The 17,284-nt window shown below is 40.7% G+C and overlaps 1 protein-coding gene across 5 annotated transcripts in view; it reads left to right on the forward strand.

Moving 5' to 3' along the window:
* The window catches only part of ERG (ERG, ETS transcription factor), a 295,512-nt gene extending 280,035 nt beyond the window's left edge, over window positions 1-15,477 (forward strand). For all 5 annotated transcript variants that reach the window (XM_008056777.2, XM_008056781.2, XM_008056778.1 and 2 more), the window contains 4 exons: window positions 2,887-2,955; window positions 3,905-3,961; window positions 5,527-5,574; window positions 13,525-15,477. In XM_008056777.2, coding sequence (XP_008054968.1) covers window positions 2,887-2,955; window positions 3,905-3,961; window positions 5,527-5,574; window positions 13,525-14,045 — 695 coding nt within the window. In that variant the 3' untranslated portion in view covers window positions 14,046-15,477. The remainder of the gene's footprint in view (window positions 1-2,886; window positions 2,956-3,904; window positions 3,962-5,526; window positions 5,575-13,524) is intronic.
* The last annotated feature ends 1,807 nt before the right edge of the window (window positions 15,478-17,284 follow it).

Here is a 17,284-nt window from a genome sequence, read left to right on the forward strand (position 1 = left end):
TGGTCACCCCAAGCCGCCTATGAAATGACTTTTACAAAGCTCAGTTTTTAAACACAACCGTTTAAAGATAAAACAGCAGAACCAATGTCAGCAAACAACCTTTCCCTACACAGGCACTTCTGCCAAGCCTCTGAGTTAATTACCTTGAAGATCAAAGTTAAAGAGAAATGGAGAGTGTTGAAATGATCACCAGGAATGAAATGTAGAATATATTTTTATTGGAAGTTCGATGCTCTTATCAATAGAGGACAAACAGCAAAGGTACATGGAGGAGTGATTTTTCAAGCAGCCAAGAGTAAAACTACTCAAAACTGGCTCTGCTTTCAGATGGTGTGGTTGCTGAAGCGGTGACCCCTGGTCATCTTTCATCTCAGCAAGGCTCAGTTGAGCATTTCCCAATGTCACATCCCACAGGAGGGGGATTGGTGCTGATAAGGAAGCACTGGACCAGAATGCCATAAAAAAAAAAGAAGCCCACTTATCTTCCGTGGCAACACGTTTATGAACATATTAATCATTGTTCATATAAACATCTCAAATACGTGACTGAAAAGTGAACTCAATTGGGTATTGTTTAGGTCCTGACTTACTTTCAAGGGAAAGTGGACATGGTTATGCATTCTAAGAAGGATTTTATGAATAAAGAATTTCAAAATATTTGTAGTTGTAGTTTGGTGCTTAATTTTTTTCCAATCACATTTCATGAGCAATACTTATACCTTAAGGCAGTATTTTACTAACCTACTGAGGCTTGATATTAGTTCCATTAGTGTACTTATGCTTTGGGTAAAAGCAGTCTATCTAGAACTCTTTCAATCATTTTTTTATTAGTATCTCTCCACTCCAGGTAGAATTTCCAAAATCATTATCTGTAGGAACACAGAGTCCTAGAATAAGCAATAGAAATGTTTTAGAGCAGGCTTTCTCAAATTTCAGTGTGTGCTCATCATCTGGGATCTTGTTAAAATGTTGATTCTGATGCAGTAGGTCTGGGGTCAGATTCTGTGTTTCTAACAGGCTCCCAGATATTGCCAATGTTGCTGGTCCACAGACCACACTTTGAGAAACAAGAATCTAGACACATTTCTTGTATTATCTTGCTTTTTTTTTTTCCATTTGGTAAACAGAAGCTCTTTGTTCATGTGCCTTTCTGCTCCTGAATTAGGCTAGATGTTGTTAGGAATGTTTTGCTGGTAGATTTTTCTTTCTGAGACAATTTGCAAATTGAAACTCTGGCTAACCATTTTTTAGACAAAATGTCACTGGCTGAGAATCTGTGTGCAAAGTGTTCCCACAGACTTAAGTTGAAATTTAGTTGTAAATTGGTATTGGCTGCAGATTTAATCCCCATGTGCAACCCCAACACCAGAAAAGTGACAATTTGAGGAGCTGGGTGGGAAAAGTTTAAGGTCCCCAAATGCAAAAATGCCATCTGAGGTGGAGAAGTGAGCAATAGCAGAGTTTAAAAAGAAAAATTATCTAATCCTTCAAAACTCTGAAGGGTAGGATTTCATAGACCACACTAGTAGCACTGTTTGTAGCCAAACAGACCAAATAAATTAAGAAAGTTCTGTGTTGAATTTCACATTGCATATAATTTCTATTCTCTTTGGGATATGAAAATAGAAAGAGACACATCTTCTGTCACACAGTCAAGATCTTTGAAGATTGAACCACCAAATGACCAGTTTTATACAAGGTTAAGTGATTTATTTAAAGAGAGGCTTAAAGATCATTGCATTGTCCTACCCTCCAAGTGAGATTTTGTAACTGTCTCTTAGTCTCTGGCAGTAAAATACCCACTGAAGTATCTGGCCATAGTCTTCAGTTGGCCCAGAATGACACATGACATTGAACTGAGATCCCTCGATCCAAGAAGACGTAATTTGAAATGGTTGTATAATAAGATTTCATGTAGAACAGCTTTACGTATTCACAGTGTATGGGTATCCATATATATACATATATACACATACAATATATACATATATAGTATATATACATATACATACTATATATATAAAATATAATGTTTCTGGAATATATTTTTGAAACACACTTGAAATGACTTAGAGCCTTGTTAATCATAATAGAACACAAAAAGTAATTATTAAATTTGCATACGCAAAGTACAATGGAGGTGTATGGGACAAGTGATATGTTACAAATACAAATACATTATTGGCATGTACTTAATTAAGCTCAGATGGTCATTGTTAATGCGTTGTGGGGCCAGTCTTGTTTCAGTCTTGTCATTTGTTTCATGTCATTTATTTTAGAGAAAATTTATACTTATTTAGAAAACAAGAAAGAATAAAGAATAGGAATTTGCCTACGTAAATAATTAAACCATTGAGACTAACTTAATATAAGTGGATGAGGTTATAAAGGGAAAACGAGGTTGACCAAGAGGAACAGCTTACAAATAAGATAAGGAAGTAGTGATCGTTTCCAAGGAGGAGCAAGAAGAAAAGAGCGAGTCATTTGATGGGGTTGGGGGTGGACCTCAAACAGAAATTGGTTGATTCATCCAAGTTTTGGACTCTGTTTTGCTCATAAAGACAATAAAGAGATAGATTTAGATCAGTCCCAGTTGGAAGCAGGATAAATTAGATTTTGAGAAATTTTTAATATGACCTTGATTTTGGATTTCAGAGAATCTGTTAGTGGGAGTTTTCAGGTAAATGACTCAGAATTTTAGATCAATAAAATATATAAAATTATACTTTTTAAATAAAACCCAAATCTAGTAGAATATTTCTTTCGATTTTCAGATTTTCTTGCATAGCATTTATTCTAATAAACACAAAATCACATTAAAAAACCAAAGCACCTATTTAAAAAATTACATTCTTGTTATTTTAGTAAATTTCTTTGTCTTTACAGATTTACCATATGAGCCCCCCAGAAGATCAGCCTGGACTGGTCATGGCCATCCCACCCCCCAGTCGAAAGGTACAGTGTTGGTTTCCACAGCTTAGAATCTGCATGCCACAAGGCAGTCGATAACTATTGATGGAGTGAATAATAATTTATGTAGCTAATCTATGATTTTGCAACATGTGGCAGGTTTGTTCTTTTGACAACAAAGCACAACTGATCTTTTTTTTTTTTTTGAGTTGGAGTCTCACTCTGTCACCCAGACTGGAGTGCAGTGGCTGCTCCCACCACAACAGTCTCGACCTGCTGGGCTCTGGCGATCCTTCCGCCTCAGCCTTCCAAATAGCTGGAACTACAGGCATGCGCTACCACACCCGGCTAATTTTTTTGATTTATTGTAGAAATTAGGTCTCGCCAAGTTGCCCAGGCGGGTCTCAAACTCGCGGGCTCAGGCAGTTCACTCACCTCAGTCTCCCAAAGCACGGGATTATAGGCTGAGCCACCGAGCCAACTCACAACTAATCTTTAAACACAGTAATTCTTTCTCTGCTTTGTTTATACCTACTTTCATAACAAAAAGATGGGAATGATGTAGTGTATTTCAACATGAATAGGGGCATGTTTCATGGGATGAGTACAGATTAATTAATTGGTGATGTTCTGAATCTTGGCCATGCTTAAAATTTTCCCTGCCTTTATTTTCCTGGTGTTTCCCCTTTATTTACTGTAGACTATGATCTGTTTTTATCTGTTTGTTAAGCCATCTTACATTCTTTTATTTAAATTTTAGAATAAGTGAGGATATGAAACTTTTTGAATAATGGAAAATAGTCTCATTTTTTGTTCTAATATTCACATTTTCATTAGAGAGGAGGATATTTCCTTACCATAAGATACTTCTAATAAGACTTAGACATTATATTAATAACAAAAATAATTGATAGAATGATTATATAATAACATCAAAGACTAGTAACCAAATGTAAGTTATAGCTAATTGGCTTTTTTATTTTTGAATTTTCAGCTGCTCAGCCATCTCCTTCTACAGTGCCCAAAACTGAAGACCAGCGTCCTCAGTTAGGTATGTTTCAGGGACCATCTGGATAGCTAGCTATAAGAGAAGATTCAAGCTCAGCAAGGTGGTTCTAAAGTGTGTCACTTTTTGTTTCTTTTTCTGAGTCGGAGTATCACTCTGTCACCCAGGCTGGAGTGCAGTTGCACGATCACGGCTACTGCAGCCTTGACCTTCTGGGCTCAGCCTTCCAAGTAGCCAGAACTACAGGTGTGTGCCACCACTCCCAGCTAATTTTTTTTCTTTATTGTAGAGACAAGGTCTCACCAAATTGCCCAGGCTGGTCTTGAACCCTGGGCTCAGGCAGTCCTCTTGCCTCCACCTCTCAAAGTACTGAGCAACAGCACCTGTCATTTTTTTTTAAGGAAATTAACATTATTCTTTCTTCTTTATGACTGTTCCATATGTAAAATGGAGACCAAACCACGAACCTAATGAGTTGGGATAACATGGGATTGTACTAAAGAATTTCTAAATTTATGTAATAAATATGGAAAAAAACAATCCTATTGCACACAGCTGCTTCTTTGTGATTGATGAATTCTTTTAATTTTACCTTCCATACCATGTGCACCAACATCAGCATCTAGTGTAGTATGGAAATGCAGTGGAAGGTTGATATTGGGGGTGTGCTGAGCACCACAGCCAGCATGGCCTTGGGGCCAACTGGGGATGAGACACACGTCTGGCTTATTTATCATGGGTTGGCGTGAGCCCTGGGCTAGGTGTCAAGAACTTGGGGCTGAATCTGAGCTCTGCCACCAACTACGAGGCCAAGAAACCTCTCTGAGATTCTATGACAGAGGACCTCAGAAAAACTGGAATTATCTTTCTGAGAGAGGGCCTCTTGTAGTTCAGGCTTCCTCCACTAGGTTCTAGGAACCCAATGGCATCAATATACCCATTGTACCAGCTAGCGGTGTTTGTGAGAGGCTGCGTTCAGCTTTAGTGGATTATTATTATTATTATTATTATTATTATTATTTTGGAAATTCTTTCAATGTGTTTGCCCATTTCATGATGGGTGATTTATGAGTACACCTGTTCATGCTGTACTGAGTATTCAGCAGTTTTTGACCAAAACAACATGAACCCAGTGCCCCACCCTCCCTATTCACCCAATCTCACCCCAAGCAACATTTTTTTGCTTGTTTCCCTGGATGAAAAAAGTCCTCAAAGGGAAATATTTTGCTGATGTTAAAGAGGTGAAACAAAAAATGGCAGAAGCACTAAAAGGCATCAAAACTGATGAGTTCAAACACTGTTTTGAGCAGTGGAGAAAGCATCTCAATAGCTGTATTGCATCAAATGGAGAGTACTTTGAAAGTGATTGAAGATTAAACATGTAAGAATAAATACACAGTTGCTTTTAAGTATATTCTGGGTTTTGGAGTCCCTCTCATATATGATATCTGATCACATACCGGAGGTAGAGGCAGGTGATTTGAAAGTAGGGTAACATTTTCTGCTCTGAAATTTGAAAACACAATTAAGTCAGTCTGATGTCTCAAGTCACATCACACTGAGTCACAGCTATAACTTTTGGAATTTGACTTCCTTTCTTTTTGCTGTAGATCCCTATCAGATTCTTGGACCAACAAGTAGCCGCCTTGCAAATCCAGGTGAGATACTACTGATGATTTTGTTCTTACAGCTACCTTAATGGCACTGGCTATTTTAAAAGGTAAACTGGTATTGGTGAGAAATTCCTTCAACTGAACACATTTTAGTTTTAGATCTCATTGGATAATTTGCCTTAATGGAAAAAAATGGGTTGGGTTATTAACTGAAGATTTCAGCTTCAGCAAAGAACATTCTAACATAATCCAAGCTGTTTTAGTTTTCTAGGACTGCTGTCACAAATTATCACAGACTGGGTGGCTTAAACAACAGAAATGGATTGTCTCGCAGTTGTGGAGGCTGGATTCTGACATCACAGTGCCATGGTGGCAGGTTTAATTCCACCTGAGTTTATAAGGCAATGATCTGTTCTGGGCCTCTCCCCTTGGTTTATTGATTGCTGTCATCTCCCTATATCCCTTCTCATCATCTTCCTTCTGTGCATATCTGTTCCTGTGTCCAAATGTCACCTTTTTATAAGGACACAGGTCAGATCAGAATAGGGCCCCCTCCTCAATGGCTTCAGTTTAATGTGACTAACTCATTCAAGACATGATCTACCAAAAATGTCACATTCTGAGGTACTGAAGGTTAGGACTTCAGCATATGAATTTCGAGGGAACACAATTCAACCCATCACACAAGCAGATAAAATAACATTTTTTTAAAAAGGAAATTAATTACAACCACAAGACTTCACATTCAGGATCATCTCCAGGAGTCTGCTTCTGAATTTACCTGCTGGAAGAAAGGGCAGATTCTTAATTGGCCCACTTGTAAACAGTGCCTTGCCAAGGATTGTCACCTGCCCTCACATTTCAGCACCGACCACATGGTTTTATTTGTTTGTATTCAGATCAGAACCAGCTGTGCTGGCACCGACTTCAGAAATTCATAGCATATGCTGCATATTCTCAACTGCAAATTCAAGTGCCAAGATGTCACAGCCATATTTGCAAGTGCAAGCTGGAATGTATATTTTCTAAATACTGAGGCCAAATGAGGGTTGAAAATGGAAAAAATTCATTCAGCATATATCCACACAAGAGAATCTATACTTTAAGAACATCAAGTATCATCATTATTGAGTGTCTGCATCTTTGGCATTAAATTAAAACTGAGATCAGGAAGGGAGAGGGTTAATTAATGTAATGAATATTTGTTATGCGGCTGAGCAGGTGGAGAGGACTTTTTAGCCTGGGGCTAGTCTAGGTGCTCAGTAATTGTTTGTTGAATATGTGAATACTAGGGATAAGGAGATACAGTTCTTGGTCTCACAGAACTTCCAGTCAATGGAGAGATGGACACAGGTGATTACAACACTGTCCAAAACACAGAGCCTTTTTATGTGCATATTTAACTCTCAGCCCAGTCTGCTGAGGTTGTGATCCCTCTGCTCAGCTATCCATTTGCACTTGCCACCTAACCATTCAAATAAAAATAATGACTGTGTTTTGAGATGATTATTATCAGTCATGCTTCAGGAAGACTGAACTGGTGGCAAAGTTCAGGATAGATTAGAGAAAAGAAAATTGGAGACTATCATACTAAGTGAACTATCACAGAAACAAAGAACTGAATACCACATGTTTTCACTCATGAGTGTGCCCTGATCATTAGTCACATTAGCACAAGGGAGGGATCAGCAGTCACTGGGCACTCCCAGGGGAGGGAAGGAGGGAGGGAAGGAGAGACAGAGGAGGGCAGGGGCAAGAAACAACACAAAGCATACCTGGTTCAATACCAGGAGGAGTGAGGGCCAGTTAGAAGCCCAAACTTTGCCTACATGCAGTCTACTTATGTAATTAATCCTCACTTGTACCCCACATCTCTATAATAAAATAAAACTTAAAAAAAAAAAATAATCTGGGCTTGGTGGCTCAGCCTGTAATCCCACACCTTTGGAGGCTGAGGTGAGTGGATTGCCTGAGCCCGCGGGTTTGAGACCTGCCTGGGCAGCGAGACCTCATCTCTACAATATATCAAAAAATCAGCTGGGCGTGGTAGTGCATGCCTGTAATTCCGGCTACTGGGAAGGCTGAGGCGGAAGGATCGCCGGAGCCCAGCAGGTCGAGGCTGCGGTGGCCGGGAGCGGCCACTACACTCCAGTCTGGGCGACAGAGTGAGACTCCAACTCAAAAAAATATTTAAAAAAATAAAATAAAATAAATAAAATAAAAAATATAAAAATAATGAAATTTTAAAAATTAGAATGCTTAATAAGTTACCATACAAGTATATATATTCCCAAACAATGTATTACTGACTTTTGCTTACTTTTGGATTTTACAAAATTATTTTCATGTTGAACACAAGAATTATTTTAGTTTCCAGTGAATTAGACTTTCTCTTGTACTGTCCTTACACCTGTGTCAGTTGTATTTGTATAACCTTTTCCCCTGAAACCAGAATGTCTCTTGTCTTTCTATGAATGTTTCTTCCTGTCTGATTCTGTTTTTCTAATCTCTGCTAAATAAATCCTTCATCGCTTAACAATTGCTTTCTTTGCTTTGTATACAATACAAACTCCTTTTCATCATTTCAAATGGAAAGACGACATCATACAATATGAGTGCACAAAATGATATCCGCCTCCAAGCATCTCTATGGCAAATATTCATTTGAGGTGCACTTTGGACATCATCTTTTCTGCTGAAAAAGTGTGTCCCTGCACTCTGAAGTCATGGATCCATTGTAAGCAACACAGGCTTCTTCCTGTCCATCAGCACAGCTGGGAATCTAGCATAGCCCCTCTAATGAATTTAAAGTGTCTTCTCATGAAAGAGCTTTCTTGGGTTATGTTCAGTGGCTCTCTTGTTTTTTTTTTTGAGTTGGAGTCTCACTCCATTGCCCAGACTGGAGTGCAGTGGCCACTCCTGGCCACCGCAGCCTCCACCTGCTGGGCTCTGGCGATCCTTCTGCCTCAGCCTTCCAAGTTGCTGGAACTACAGGCATGCACTACCACGCCAGGCTAATTTTTGATTTATTGTAGAGATGAGGGCTCGCCAAGTTGCCCAGGCGGGTCTTGAACTGTTAACTGGATATTCTCTAATGCCGGGCATGAGAATAAATCCTGTTTCATGCAGAACTACAGGCCAAGTTAGGGATGTTTTTGGCACTTGTTAGGAGGTAGTAGTATCCAGTCTTCCAGTAGGAGACTGCCAGGGAGAGGAACAACCTGGGAGGGACCCAAAGAGGCTTCCCAGGGTCTGAGAGCAATGGTTTGTGCAGTGATTAAGCATGGCAGTTTGGAGTTCCAATCCTTGCTGACCTTGGCCAAAATAAGTCAGTCTATCTCTTTGAGCTTCAGTTTTCTCATCTCTACTATGGGCTAAGCACATGTTTCTCATGAGGATTAAAGAAACTAATAGATGTAAGGTGTTCAGAACAGCGCCTGGCACATAGTAAGCTTTCAAAGAATATCAGTCAACCCTTAGAACACCATCTTTCAAGCTTCTGCACAGCCTGCATGGTAGCTGGACAGCATGGAGTAGTTGTCTTCCTTTCGGCATTTCCCAGCTATAGGCAAAGAGTCTATCATTCCTGAAACACTGGTTTTCCGCCCAAAGACATCATGGCAAGAGCATTCACATACTGAGTTCATCCTTATAGTGGTCTTGCAGGTTAGTACACTTACCATCACTCCCATTTTATAGATGAGGACACTGAGGCAGAGAGAGCTGGAGAAATGGCCCAGGGTCTCATAAGTGACAGAGCCAGTATTTCGCCAAGGCAATGCTAACTCCAAAGTTGGTGCTGCCCACCACCATGCTTCCTGGTCACCCCCCCCCCAACAAGCAGGGTCTGAGCCACACCCAGACTTGAGACAGAGACTTCCCTCCAGGACACACCTGCTGCCTTGCAGATGGTCCAGTCTGTGCACGTGGGATTTTTCTGCACCACCCCCAACTTCTAGAGAAAGTGGCTCCAAACCACTGTCACCATGGTGCTGCTGGGCCCCTCACTCTGTATTTACTGCTATTGTTCCTTAGCTGACGGCTTCAGGGCTATGCAGCATGACAGTTTCCACCAAGCCAGTGGCTGCTGAGTCACTCTGCAGTTCTTTGCTTTTCTCTGTGGTTTTTAAACCGTTTTTCTTTTTCTTTCTTTCTTTCTTTCTATTTTTTTTTTTTTTTTTTTTGCCCCTTTTTGCTCAGTCTATACTCCTTGCTACACAGTTTCTCCTTTCCTTTTAACCATATTAGGGGACTAATTTTCTTCCCCAAAATTACAGGAGTGTTTCCTGTCTTCTTAGAAGCCACAGCTACTCCTTTTCATCCAAAGACACTCTGTAGATGAGCAATGCCACTTATTTTTTTTTGTTGTTGCCCCAATTCTGTTTTTTTGGTTAATCACCCCAGAACAAAACTAGCTACTCCCTACTGATATTGCAAGGATGTTATTAAGATGACCTGAGAAGTTTACTGGAGAAAGGTGATTGTGAGGTGCTATTCAGATGGAAATGCTTGTCTTTCAAGAGCTTCTCTTATTTGTTTTGGCCAGGTGAACCAAGCCACTTTTAGGCTTCCCTAAATCCTAGGCATTCTTGTTTTGGAGTCCCTGCTCTCCATTCTAAAATGCACCTCATCACACATTAACTGTTTTTGTTGTTGTTGTTGTTTTGGCAGTAAAATAAGAATTTAATAAATTACTTTTGAAATTCTGTGACCAGCCGGACTCGGTGGCTCAGCCTATAATCCCAGTGCTTTGGGAGGCTGAGGTGAGTGGATTGCCTGAACCCGCGGGTTCGAGACCTGCCTAGTCAACTTGGCGAGATCTCATCTCTACAATTAAAAAAAAAAAAAAAATTAGCCGGGCATGGTAGTGCACTTCTGTAGTTTCAGCTACTTGGAAGACTGAGGTGGGAGGATTACCGGAGCCCAGCAGGTCGAGGCTGCGGTGGCCAGGAGCGTGCCACTGCACTCCAGTCTGGGTGGCAGAGTGAGACTCCAACTCAAAAAAAATAGAAAAAAAAAAAAAAATTCTGTGATCAAGAATTCTGTGACAATTTACCATTGTCAATGATTTCTCAGTAGTCCCTGTGCATCCTTGAGAATTCTTGCACAGCAAGAAGTTCCACTCAGCACACTGCAAATGCAACACATTTTGTTGCAAATATTCAATTTAGCAATTAACGAGTTTGACATAATGTTATGCTTTATACCATTTACTTAAACATTCCTGGATTTTGCATTTACAGCTCTAGAAGCCGATGAATTTTGCTTACAGATCTCTTATTTCTGTAGACCCTGGAGATGCTCACAGACCGGAGCCCTGTGTCTTCATGACTAATGGGTAAAACTGTCAAGTGAGAAATCAACTTGTCTATCCTTTGGGCACTAAGTTTCCAGCCATGAATTTAGGTTCCTGACTCTCTAGTTCTTCAGAAACAAGCAAGACATTAGGTCACTTTTATCCACTGACTCTGTCCTACAGACGTTTCTAAGGAAAGTGGGTGAAGGACAGATTCCTAAGAGCAATACCAGGTTTTGAGCAGGTCCCAAGTGTTATTTAGCCAGGTCTGTGTACTTACACAATATCTGTGGAATTGTTCTCTCTATGGGAGGAAGTTGAATATTGAATATTTATTTTTAAACAACTGTGTGTGTGTTTATGTTGAAGCATATGTTAGATTGTTAAATCAAAAAGCCATGTTTTTCTCTATTCCCAGGTCATACATGAAATTTTTTTCAAGTTGTAATCCTTTGGTTACAATGTCTATACTAAGACCATATGGTTTTCTCATACCATTCCTTGTATTTTTAAATGCATATTAATAAAATGTTGGGGGCAACAAAACTGGATTGAGAACAGTTCGTATGTGTGGTTCTGAAAAAAGAAAGCAAATGAACTACAAGCTGTTAATACATTTCAAATGTGTTGCTAGACTGAAAATGAGCATTTTCCAGAATATATTCAGAAAAGGCTGACCTTTTTCATGATGCTGTGGTGTGGATGAATTCACAAATATATCCATTTCCATGTAGCCAATGTGTAAAGAAGAATTTATGAGTCGGACAATTTATATAAGGAGCTAGTGGGAAAGATTTAGAGAAAAACACATTTATAATTGATTTGTTACATCATATCAATTCCTCCGAATCGTTGCCAGGTAAAGTCACTTTAATCATTTCATCACACCTATTGATATGACTTATAATATAATAAAAGGTCATCTTTCAGGTAATAAGTCCAAGACAGTGCTGTAACGAGAATGTAGGATGAAAGACCTATCTCCTACTCATTTTTCTTTCTTTCTTTATTTCAATAGCTTTAGCAGGTACAAATAATTTTTGGTTACATGGTTGTATTATATAGTGGTGAAGAAGTCCGGGCTTTAAGTGTACCCACCACCCCCACACTTTACTCGATAGGTGATTTTTTGTCCCTCTGCCCCTTACCCCCTCCCTCTTCTGAGTCTCCAGTGTCCATTATAGCATTCTCTATGCCTTTGCAGATCCTTATCCTTAGTTTAACTCCCACTTATAAGTGAAAACGTGCAGTGTTTGGTTTTCTGTTCCTCTGTTAGCTCACTTAGGATAATGTTCATCCATACCATCCTTAAAGCTTCTAAAATCTGTTCAACATGAGATGGGTACTCAATATGACTGATGATATTGACATACTTCTCTTCTTTAGGAAGCCACAAGTCCATCTTACAATATTGTAACATAGTTGCTAGAATGATGTGCCTAGATTTTTCTCTGAATATCGTAAAACAGAAAAGCCATATCTATATGCTTTCAATGGGATCAAGAAAATTCTGACTCTGCCACCCAGCTAAACATGGTCTCTTTCAGTAAGTCAGATCTCACTGGGCTTTCCGGGAGGAGTCACAATCGCTCACCTTTGCAGGTCTTTTCTGGAAGTTTTTCTTTTGAAAGTGCTGCTTCACATAATTAGCACAGCAGTGTGGGGGCGGCATGTGCATTTCCATTATGCTGCAGTTGCCTAAATACTGGAATTGGGTGATCTGGTTTGGAAAAGAGCCAACTTTTTTTTCTAAACTTCCTCATTTTGAGTGGGTTAATTCTGTTCTAGGAAAAGTTTTGACAGAATTGCTCACCGAGTGCCAGCAAAATGTTATGTTAGAAATAACGATGTTTACTTCCATTCTCCATTTGTTTTTCCATAAACTTTTAGAAATTCATTTCCTAAATCTTATTTTTATTATCGCATTTGACCTAGCCAACATAAATGGTATTAAGTCATTATTGCCATCCACATAATGGCACTTTCTCCACCACAAAATAGGAAAAAGTAGCTCTTCCATCTCCTAAACACCTAGGGGATCTGGCTGTTCTTTTAAGGAAGTCAGAAAATGGATGGAGCCAGCCTGAATTTTGTCCTGTAGGAATTCTCTGCATTTCATAAAAGACTTGGGTCTTTGAGATCAGCCTGATAATCACAGGCATCATTGTCTTAGGTCAGGTTCCCAAGATCCAGAACTTGGGATAAGAATACTTGTACAAGAGGCTAATTATTAATAGGAATATGTTCTCAGGAGAGAGGGATGAGGAAGCAGGACAGGGCGGGGAAAGAGCTAAGGAAACTTCTGGCCTCCTTAAAGCTTCCTTGAACCTGCTTCAGTCTGATCCTGTGGGGAGTTCTAGTGTGACTAGTATCATAAGTTGCTCCTTCTTTGAGGTAAGGGGGCTGGCCTGTAGCCTGTGTCAGTCTGCCTGTCCATGGGCTATCTGGGGGTGGGTCAGGCAACTCCCGTTCAGTCAAGGGCAATTCTCAAGAGAACAGGGCGGCCTGACACAAGAGAAACCAACCCCCCCTCCCCCTGTGGCTGAGGGATGGGAGGACAGACTGATAAAGGGAATATGGATGGGACACCAATAAAACCTGCTTCCATCAACACACAGAGACTGTTTCTTGACTGTTCTGAGACCTGTTCTCAGAACCTCTTCTCACTGCAGTTTTCTTTTCTGTCTTAACCTCACCAGGCAGTGGGCAGATCCAGCTTTGGCAGTTCCTCCTGGAGCTTCTGTCAGACAGCTCAAACTCCAGCTGCATCACCTGGGAAGGCACCAACGGGGAATTCAAGATGACAGATCCCGACGAGGTTGCCCGGCGCTGGGGAGAACGGAAGAGCAAACCCAACATGAACTACGATAAGCTCAGCCGCGCCCTCCGTTACTACTATGACAAAAACATCATGACCAAAGTCCATGGGAAGCGCTATGCCTACAAGTTCGATTTCCACGGGATTGCTCAGGCCCTTCAGCCCCACCCCCCGGAGTCATCTCTGTACAAATACCCCTCAGACCTCCCATACATGGGCTCCTACCATGCCCACCCACAGAAGATGAACTTTGTGGCACCCCACCCTCCGGCCCTCCCTGTGACATCGTCCAGTTTTTTTGCTGCCCCAAACCCATACTGGAATTCACCAACCGGGGGTATATACCCTAACACAAGGCTCCCTGCCAGCCATATGCCTTCTCATCTGGGCACTTACTACTAAAGACCTGATAGAGGCCTTTCCCAACCACATACAATCACCAGTCAATTGCCGCAAACTCTATTGGAGAATATGAATCAAAAGTGCCTCAAGAGAAATGAAAAAGCTTTACTGGGGCTGGGGAAGGAAGCCGGGGAAGAGGTCCAAAGACCCTTAGCGGGAGGGAGTGACTAAAGTATTACTACAGAAATGAGGAGGATGCTAAAAATGTAATGTATATGGACATATAATCTGTGGGCCAACCTTGTAAAAGACATTGTATGTAGAAGCATGGGCATGAGGACAAAGTGCCAAAGGAAGTGGTCTTAAGATGTGTATAAACTTTAGAGTAGAGTTTGGGATCCTGCTTCCGCAAACTGGGGATTAAACTAAAGCAATAGAAATAACACAGTTTTGACCTAACATAGCGTTTATAATGTCATTTTGAGGAAAACTACCTGTATTTAAAAATAGAAACATATCAGAAACAAACAAAAAAAGACACGAGAGAGACTGTGGCTCATCAACAGACATTGACATGGAACTCATGGCATTTGCTGTTTTGGCTGAAACCAGACACGTTCCATTGGATGGAGAGCTGCCAGCTCTCTCAAACTGTGAAGATGACCCAAAGTTTCCAACTCCTTTTCAGTATTACCAGAACCATGAGCCAAATGGTGGGACTGAGAATGTGTAGCGTGAGTATGTGATTGTAGACAGAGGACTGGAGGAGAAAGACGAGAAAGGAGAGAAAGAGGAGGCAAGGGCTGGGAAAGAAACTTCTCAAGCAGTAAAGACTGGACTTAGAATATTATGGGACTGTGGAGAATGAGTTATGGAGACTCGAGGGTTCATGCAGTCAGTGTCATGCCAAACCCAGTGTTATAAGAAAGGACACAGCGTCATGGAGAAAGGGGAAGTAGTAGACTTCAGAAACAAAAATGTGCATCTCTGTCTTTGTTTGTCAAAAGAAAATTTTAACTGGAATTGTCTGATATTTAAAAGAAACATTCAGAACCTCATCAGTATGTGGGAGTGTTGTTCCCCACTGGGTCAGGTAAGAGATGGCCTTCTTGGCTACACAATCAGAATTCATGTAGGCATTTTGGGTAGGCGGGCTCCAGTTTTCCTTTTCGAGTCGCGAACGCTGTGCGTTTGTCAGAATTAAGTAAACAAGTCAATTTTTTTCTTTTTATATAATAATTATATAACTTATGCATTTATACACTACGAGTTGATCTCGGCCAGCCAAAGATACACAACAAAAGAGACAATCAATGATATAATGTGGCCTTGAATTTTAACTCTGTATGCTTAATGTTTACAATATGAAGTTATTAGTTCTTAGGATGCAGAATGTATGTAATAAAATAAGCTTGGCCTAGCGTGGCAAATCAGATTGACACAGGAGTCTGCATTGGCACTTTCTTAGTGACTAAAGTTGCTTAACGGAAACGTGTTCCGAATGCTGTGGGTTTTGTGTTATAATTTCACTTTGTCCAGCAACTTGTGCAAGTGGAGCCAAGCAAAGAGGATGTTTGGCACCCAAACAGCCCCAGCCTCTCGGTGTCCTTCTTGTCCACTCACTCCTGTTCCCAGCCCCTTCTGGAACAGAAGGACCAAAGGTTCACATGGGAGCCTCCATATTTGTGCCCAGAACGGAAAGAGGTCTCTAAAGCTGAGGTTGTGATTGAGAAATTCTAGGTCAGCACCTGGTCACAAATCACCCTTACTTCCTGCTGTGATCATCAAACATGTGTTGAATGGTGAACAAACTATCATTCTTAATGCAAAGTACATTACTATTATTGGTAAATAAAGTGCCATGGATAGCTGCAATGTCTCACTTTAAAGAAACAAGGGACTTCTGAATGTGCGCTTGCTTGGCTTCTCGTTCAGGGAATTTTGCTAGGTAGGCTGATATTTTCATCTTCATGGAGCAGAGTAATCCAGGCACCATGGTTGGGGATTCACCAACTCTGAGCCTGATGTTACCAGCTATCCCTCACAGATGCTATTTATCTCTAGGATCCAAAGTCCATTTCCCTGGGCACATTTTCTCTTCTATGTTTCACAAATGCTGCCAGGTATTTGGTCCAGGTGAAGGCAATATGAGAGGTGAATTACAAGGCAACCATAAGAAATACACCCAAGAAACTCCTTCACTGAATCAGTCTCTGAATTGGCCCATTGCATAGCTGTTTCAGGGCTTGTTTTGCACTTTGTAATCCTTTTGCTATGATTAAATGAAGTTGCCAAACCTCTGTGCTGTGGATACTTTGGCAGTGGTCTTCAGAGTCAGTAGGATACGATTACCAATGCTCCAGACGCCCCACGTTACTTGGGTTGAACGAAGCCCAAACATCCATCATTTTGCAGCAGCTGGGAAAGGCCCACAAAGCGCCTGTATCTCCTTAGGGAAAATGCATAAATAAAATCCCGAAAGCTGGCAGTTAGAGTGACCGAGACTGTTCTCATGGAAAAGATCAGTCATTTTTATTTTGGAATGTAAAGTCAAGGCACACCTACATTCTGCATATAAATACAAATTTACTTGGATAAGCACTCAATTCTCTCTTTCAAAATTGTCTCATGAACGAAATAATGAAAACAAGACATGATTCCCATATTCAATTTTAACAGATGTTTTCAGTTAGATTCTTCAACCCCCCCAACCCCAGTCCAGTTTATTAGCAAGTCTTATGAGCAACTGGGATAATTTTGGATAACATGATAATATGAGTTTTCCCGAATAAATAATTCTTAAATTGTATTAAAATGACATTAACTCTCTGCTCCTGTCATAATCTAATTCCAAAGCACCCTTCAGGTCATATTCATAATTACATGAACTTTCTCTCTCTCTACTTCTTTCGGACTCTTGGCTTGCCCTGATGAGTGCTCATGACTCCTGCCCAGTCTTACTCCTGCTGGCAAGAGATTTTTCTTCTTTTCCTGTCTTCAGTGGGTCTTTGGGGTTTTGTACTTGGTGAAGTCTCCAAATCTCAGTCAAGACTTTATTTTTTGCTCCCAGTTTGATGCCCTTGTTATGCCTCATAGAGGTTCACAACGAAGTGATTTGTCAGGACCTCTGCAGTTAGGTGACTCTCTATTCCTCCTAGGCACCTATCTGCACAGGCTTAGCACCTGCAACTTAGGAGGCAGGGCCCCTGAAAGCTGCCCTCTGGTGGCTAGTGCAGTATAGATTGCTACAGCTCAGGAGCTGGGAAGGTCGTGGTGAACAAAGAAAATACAGATGCCTT

Source organism: Carlito syrichta, unplaced genomic scaffold (assembly GCF_000164805.1).
Source record: "Carlito syrichta isolate Samal-C Ts95f unplaced genomic scaffold, Tarsius_syrichta-2.0.1 Scaffold302518, whole genome shotgun sequence".
NCBI lineage: Eukaryota > Metazoa > Chordata > Mammalia > Primates > Tarsiidae > Carlito > Carlito syrichta.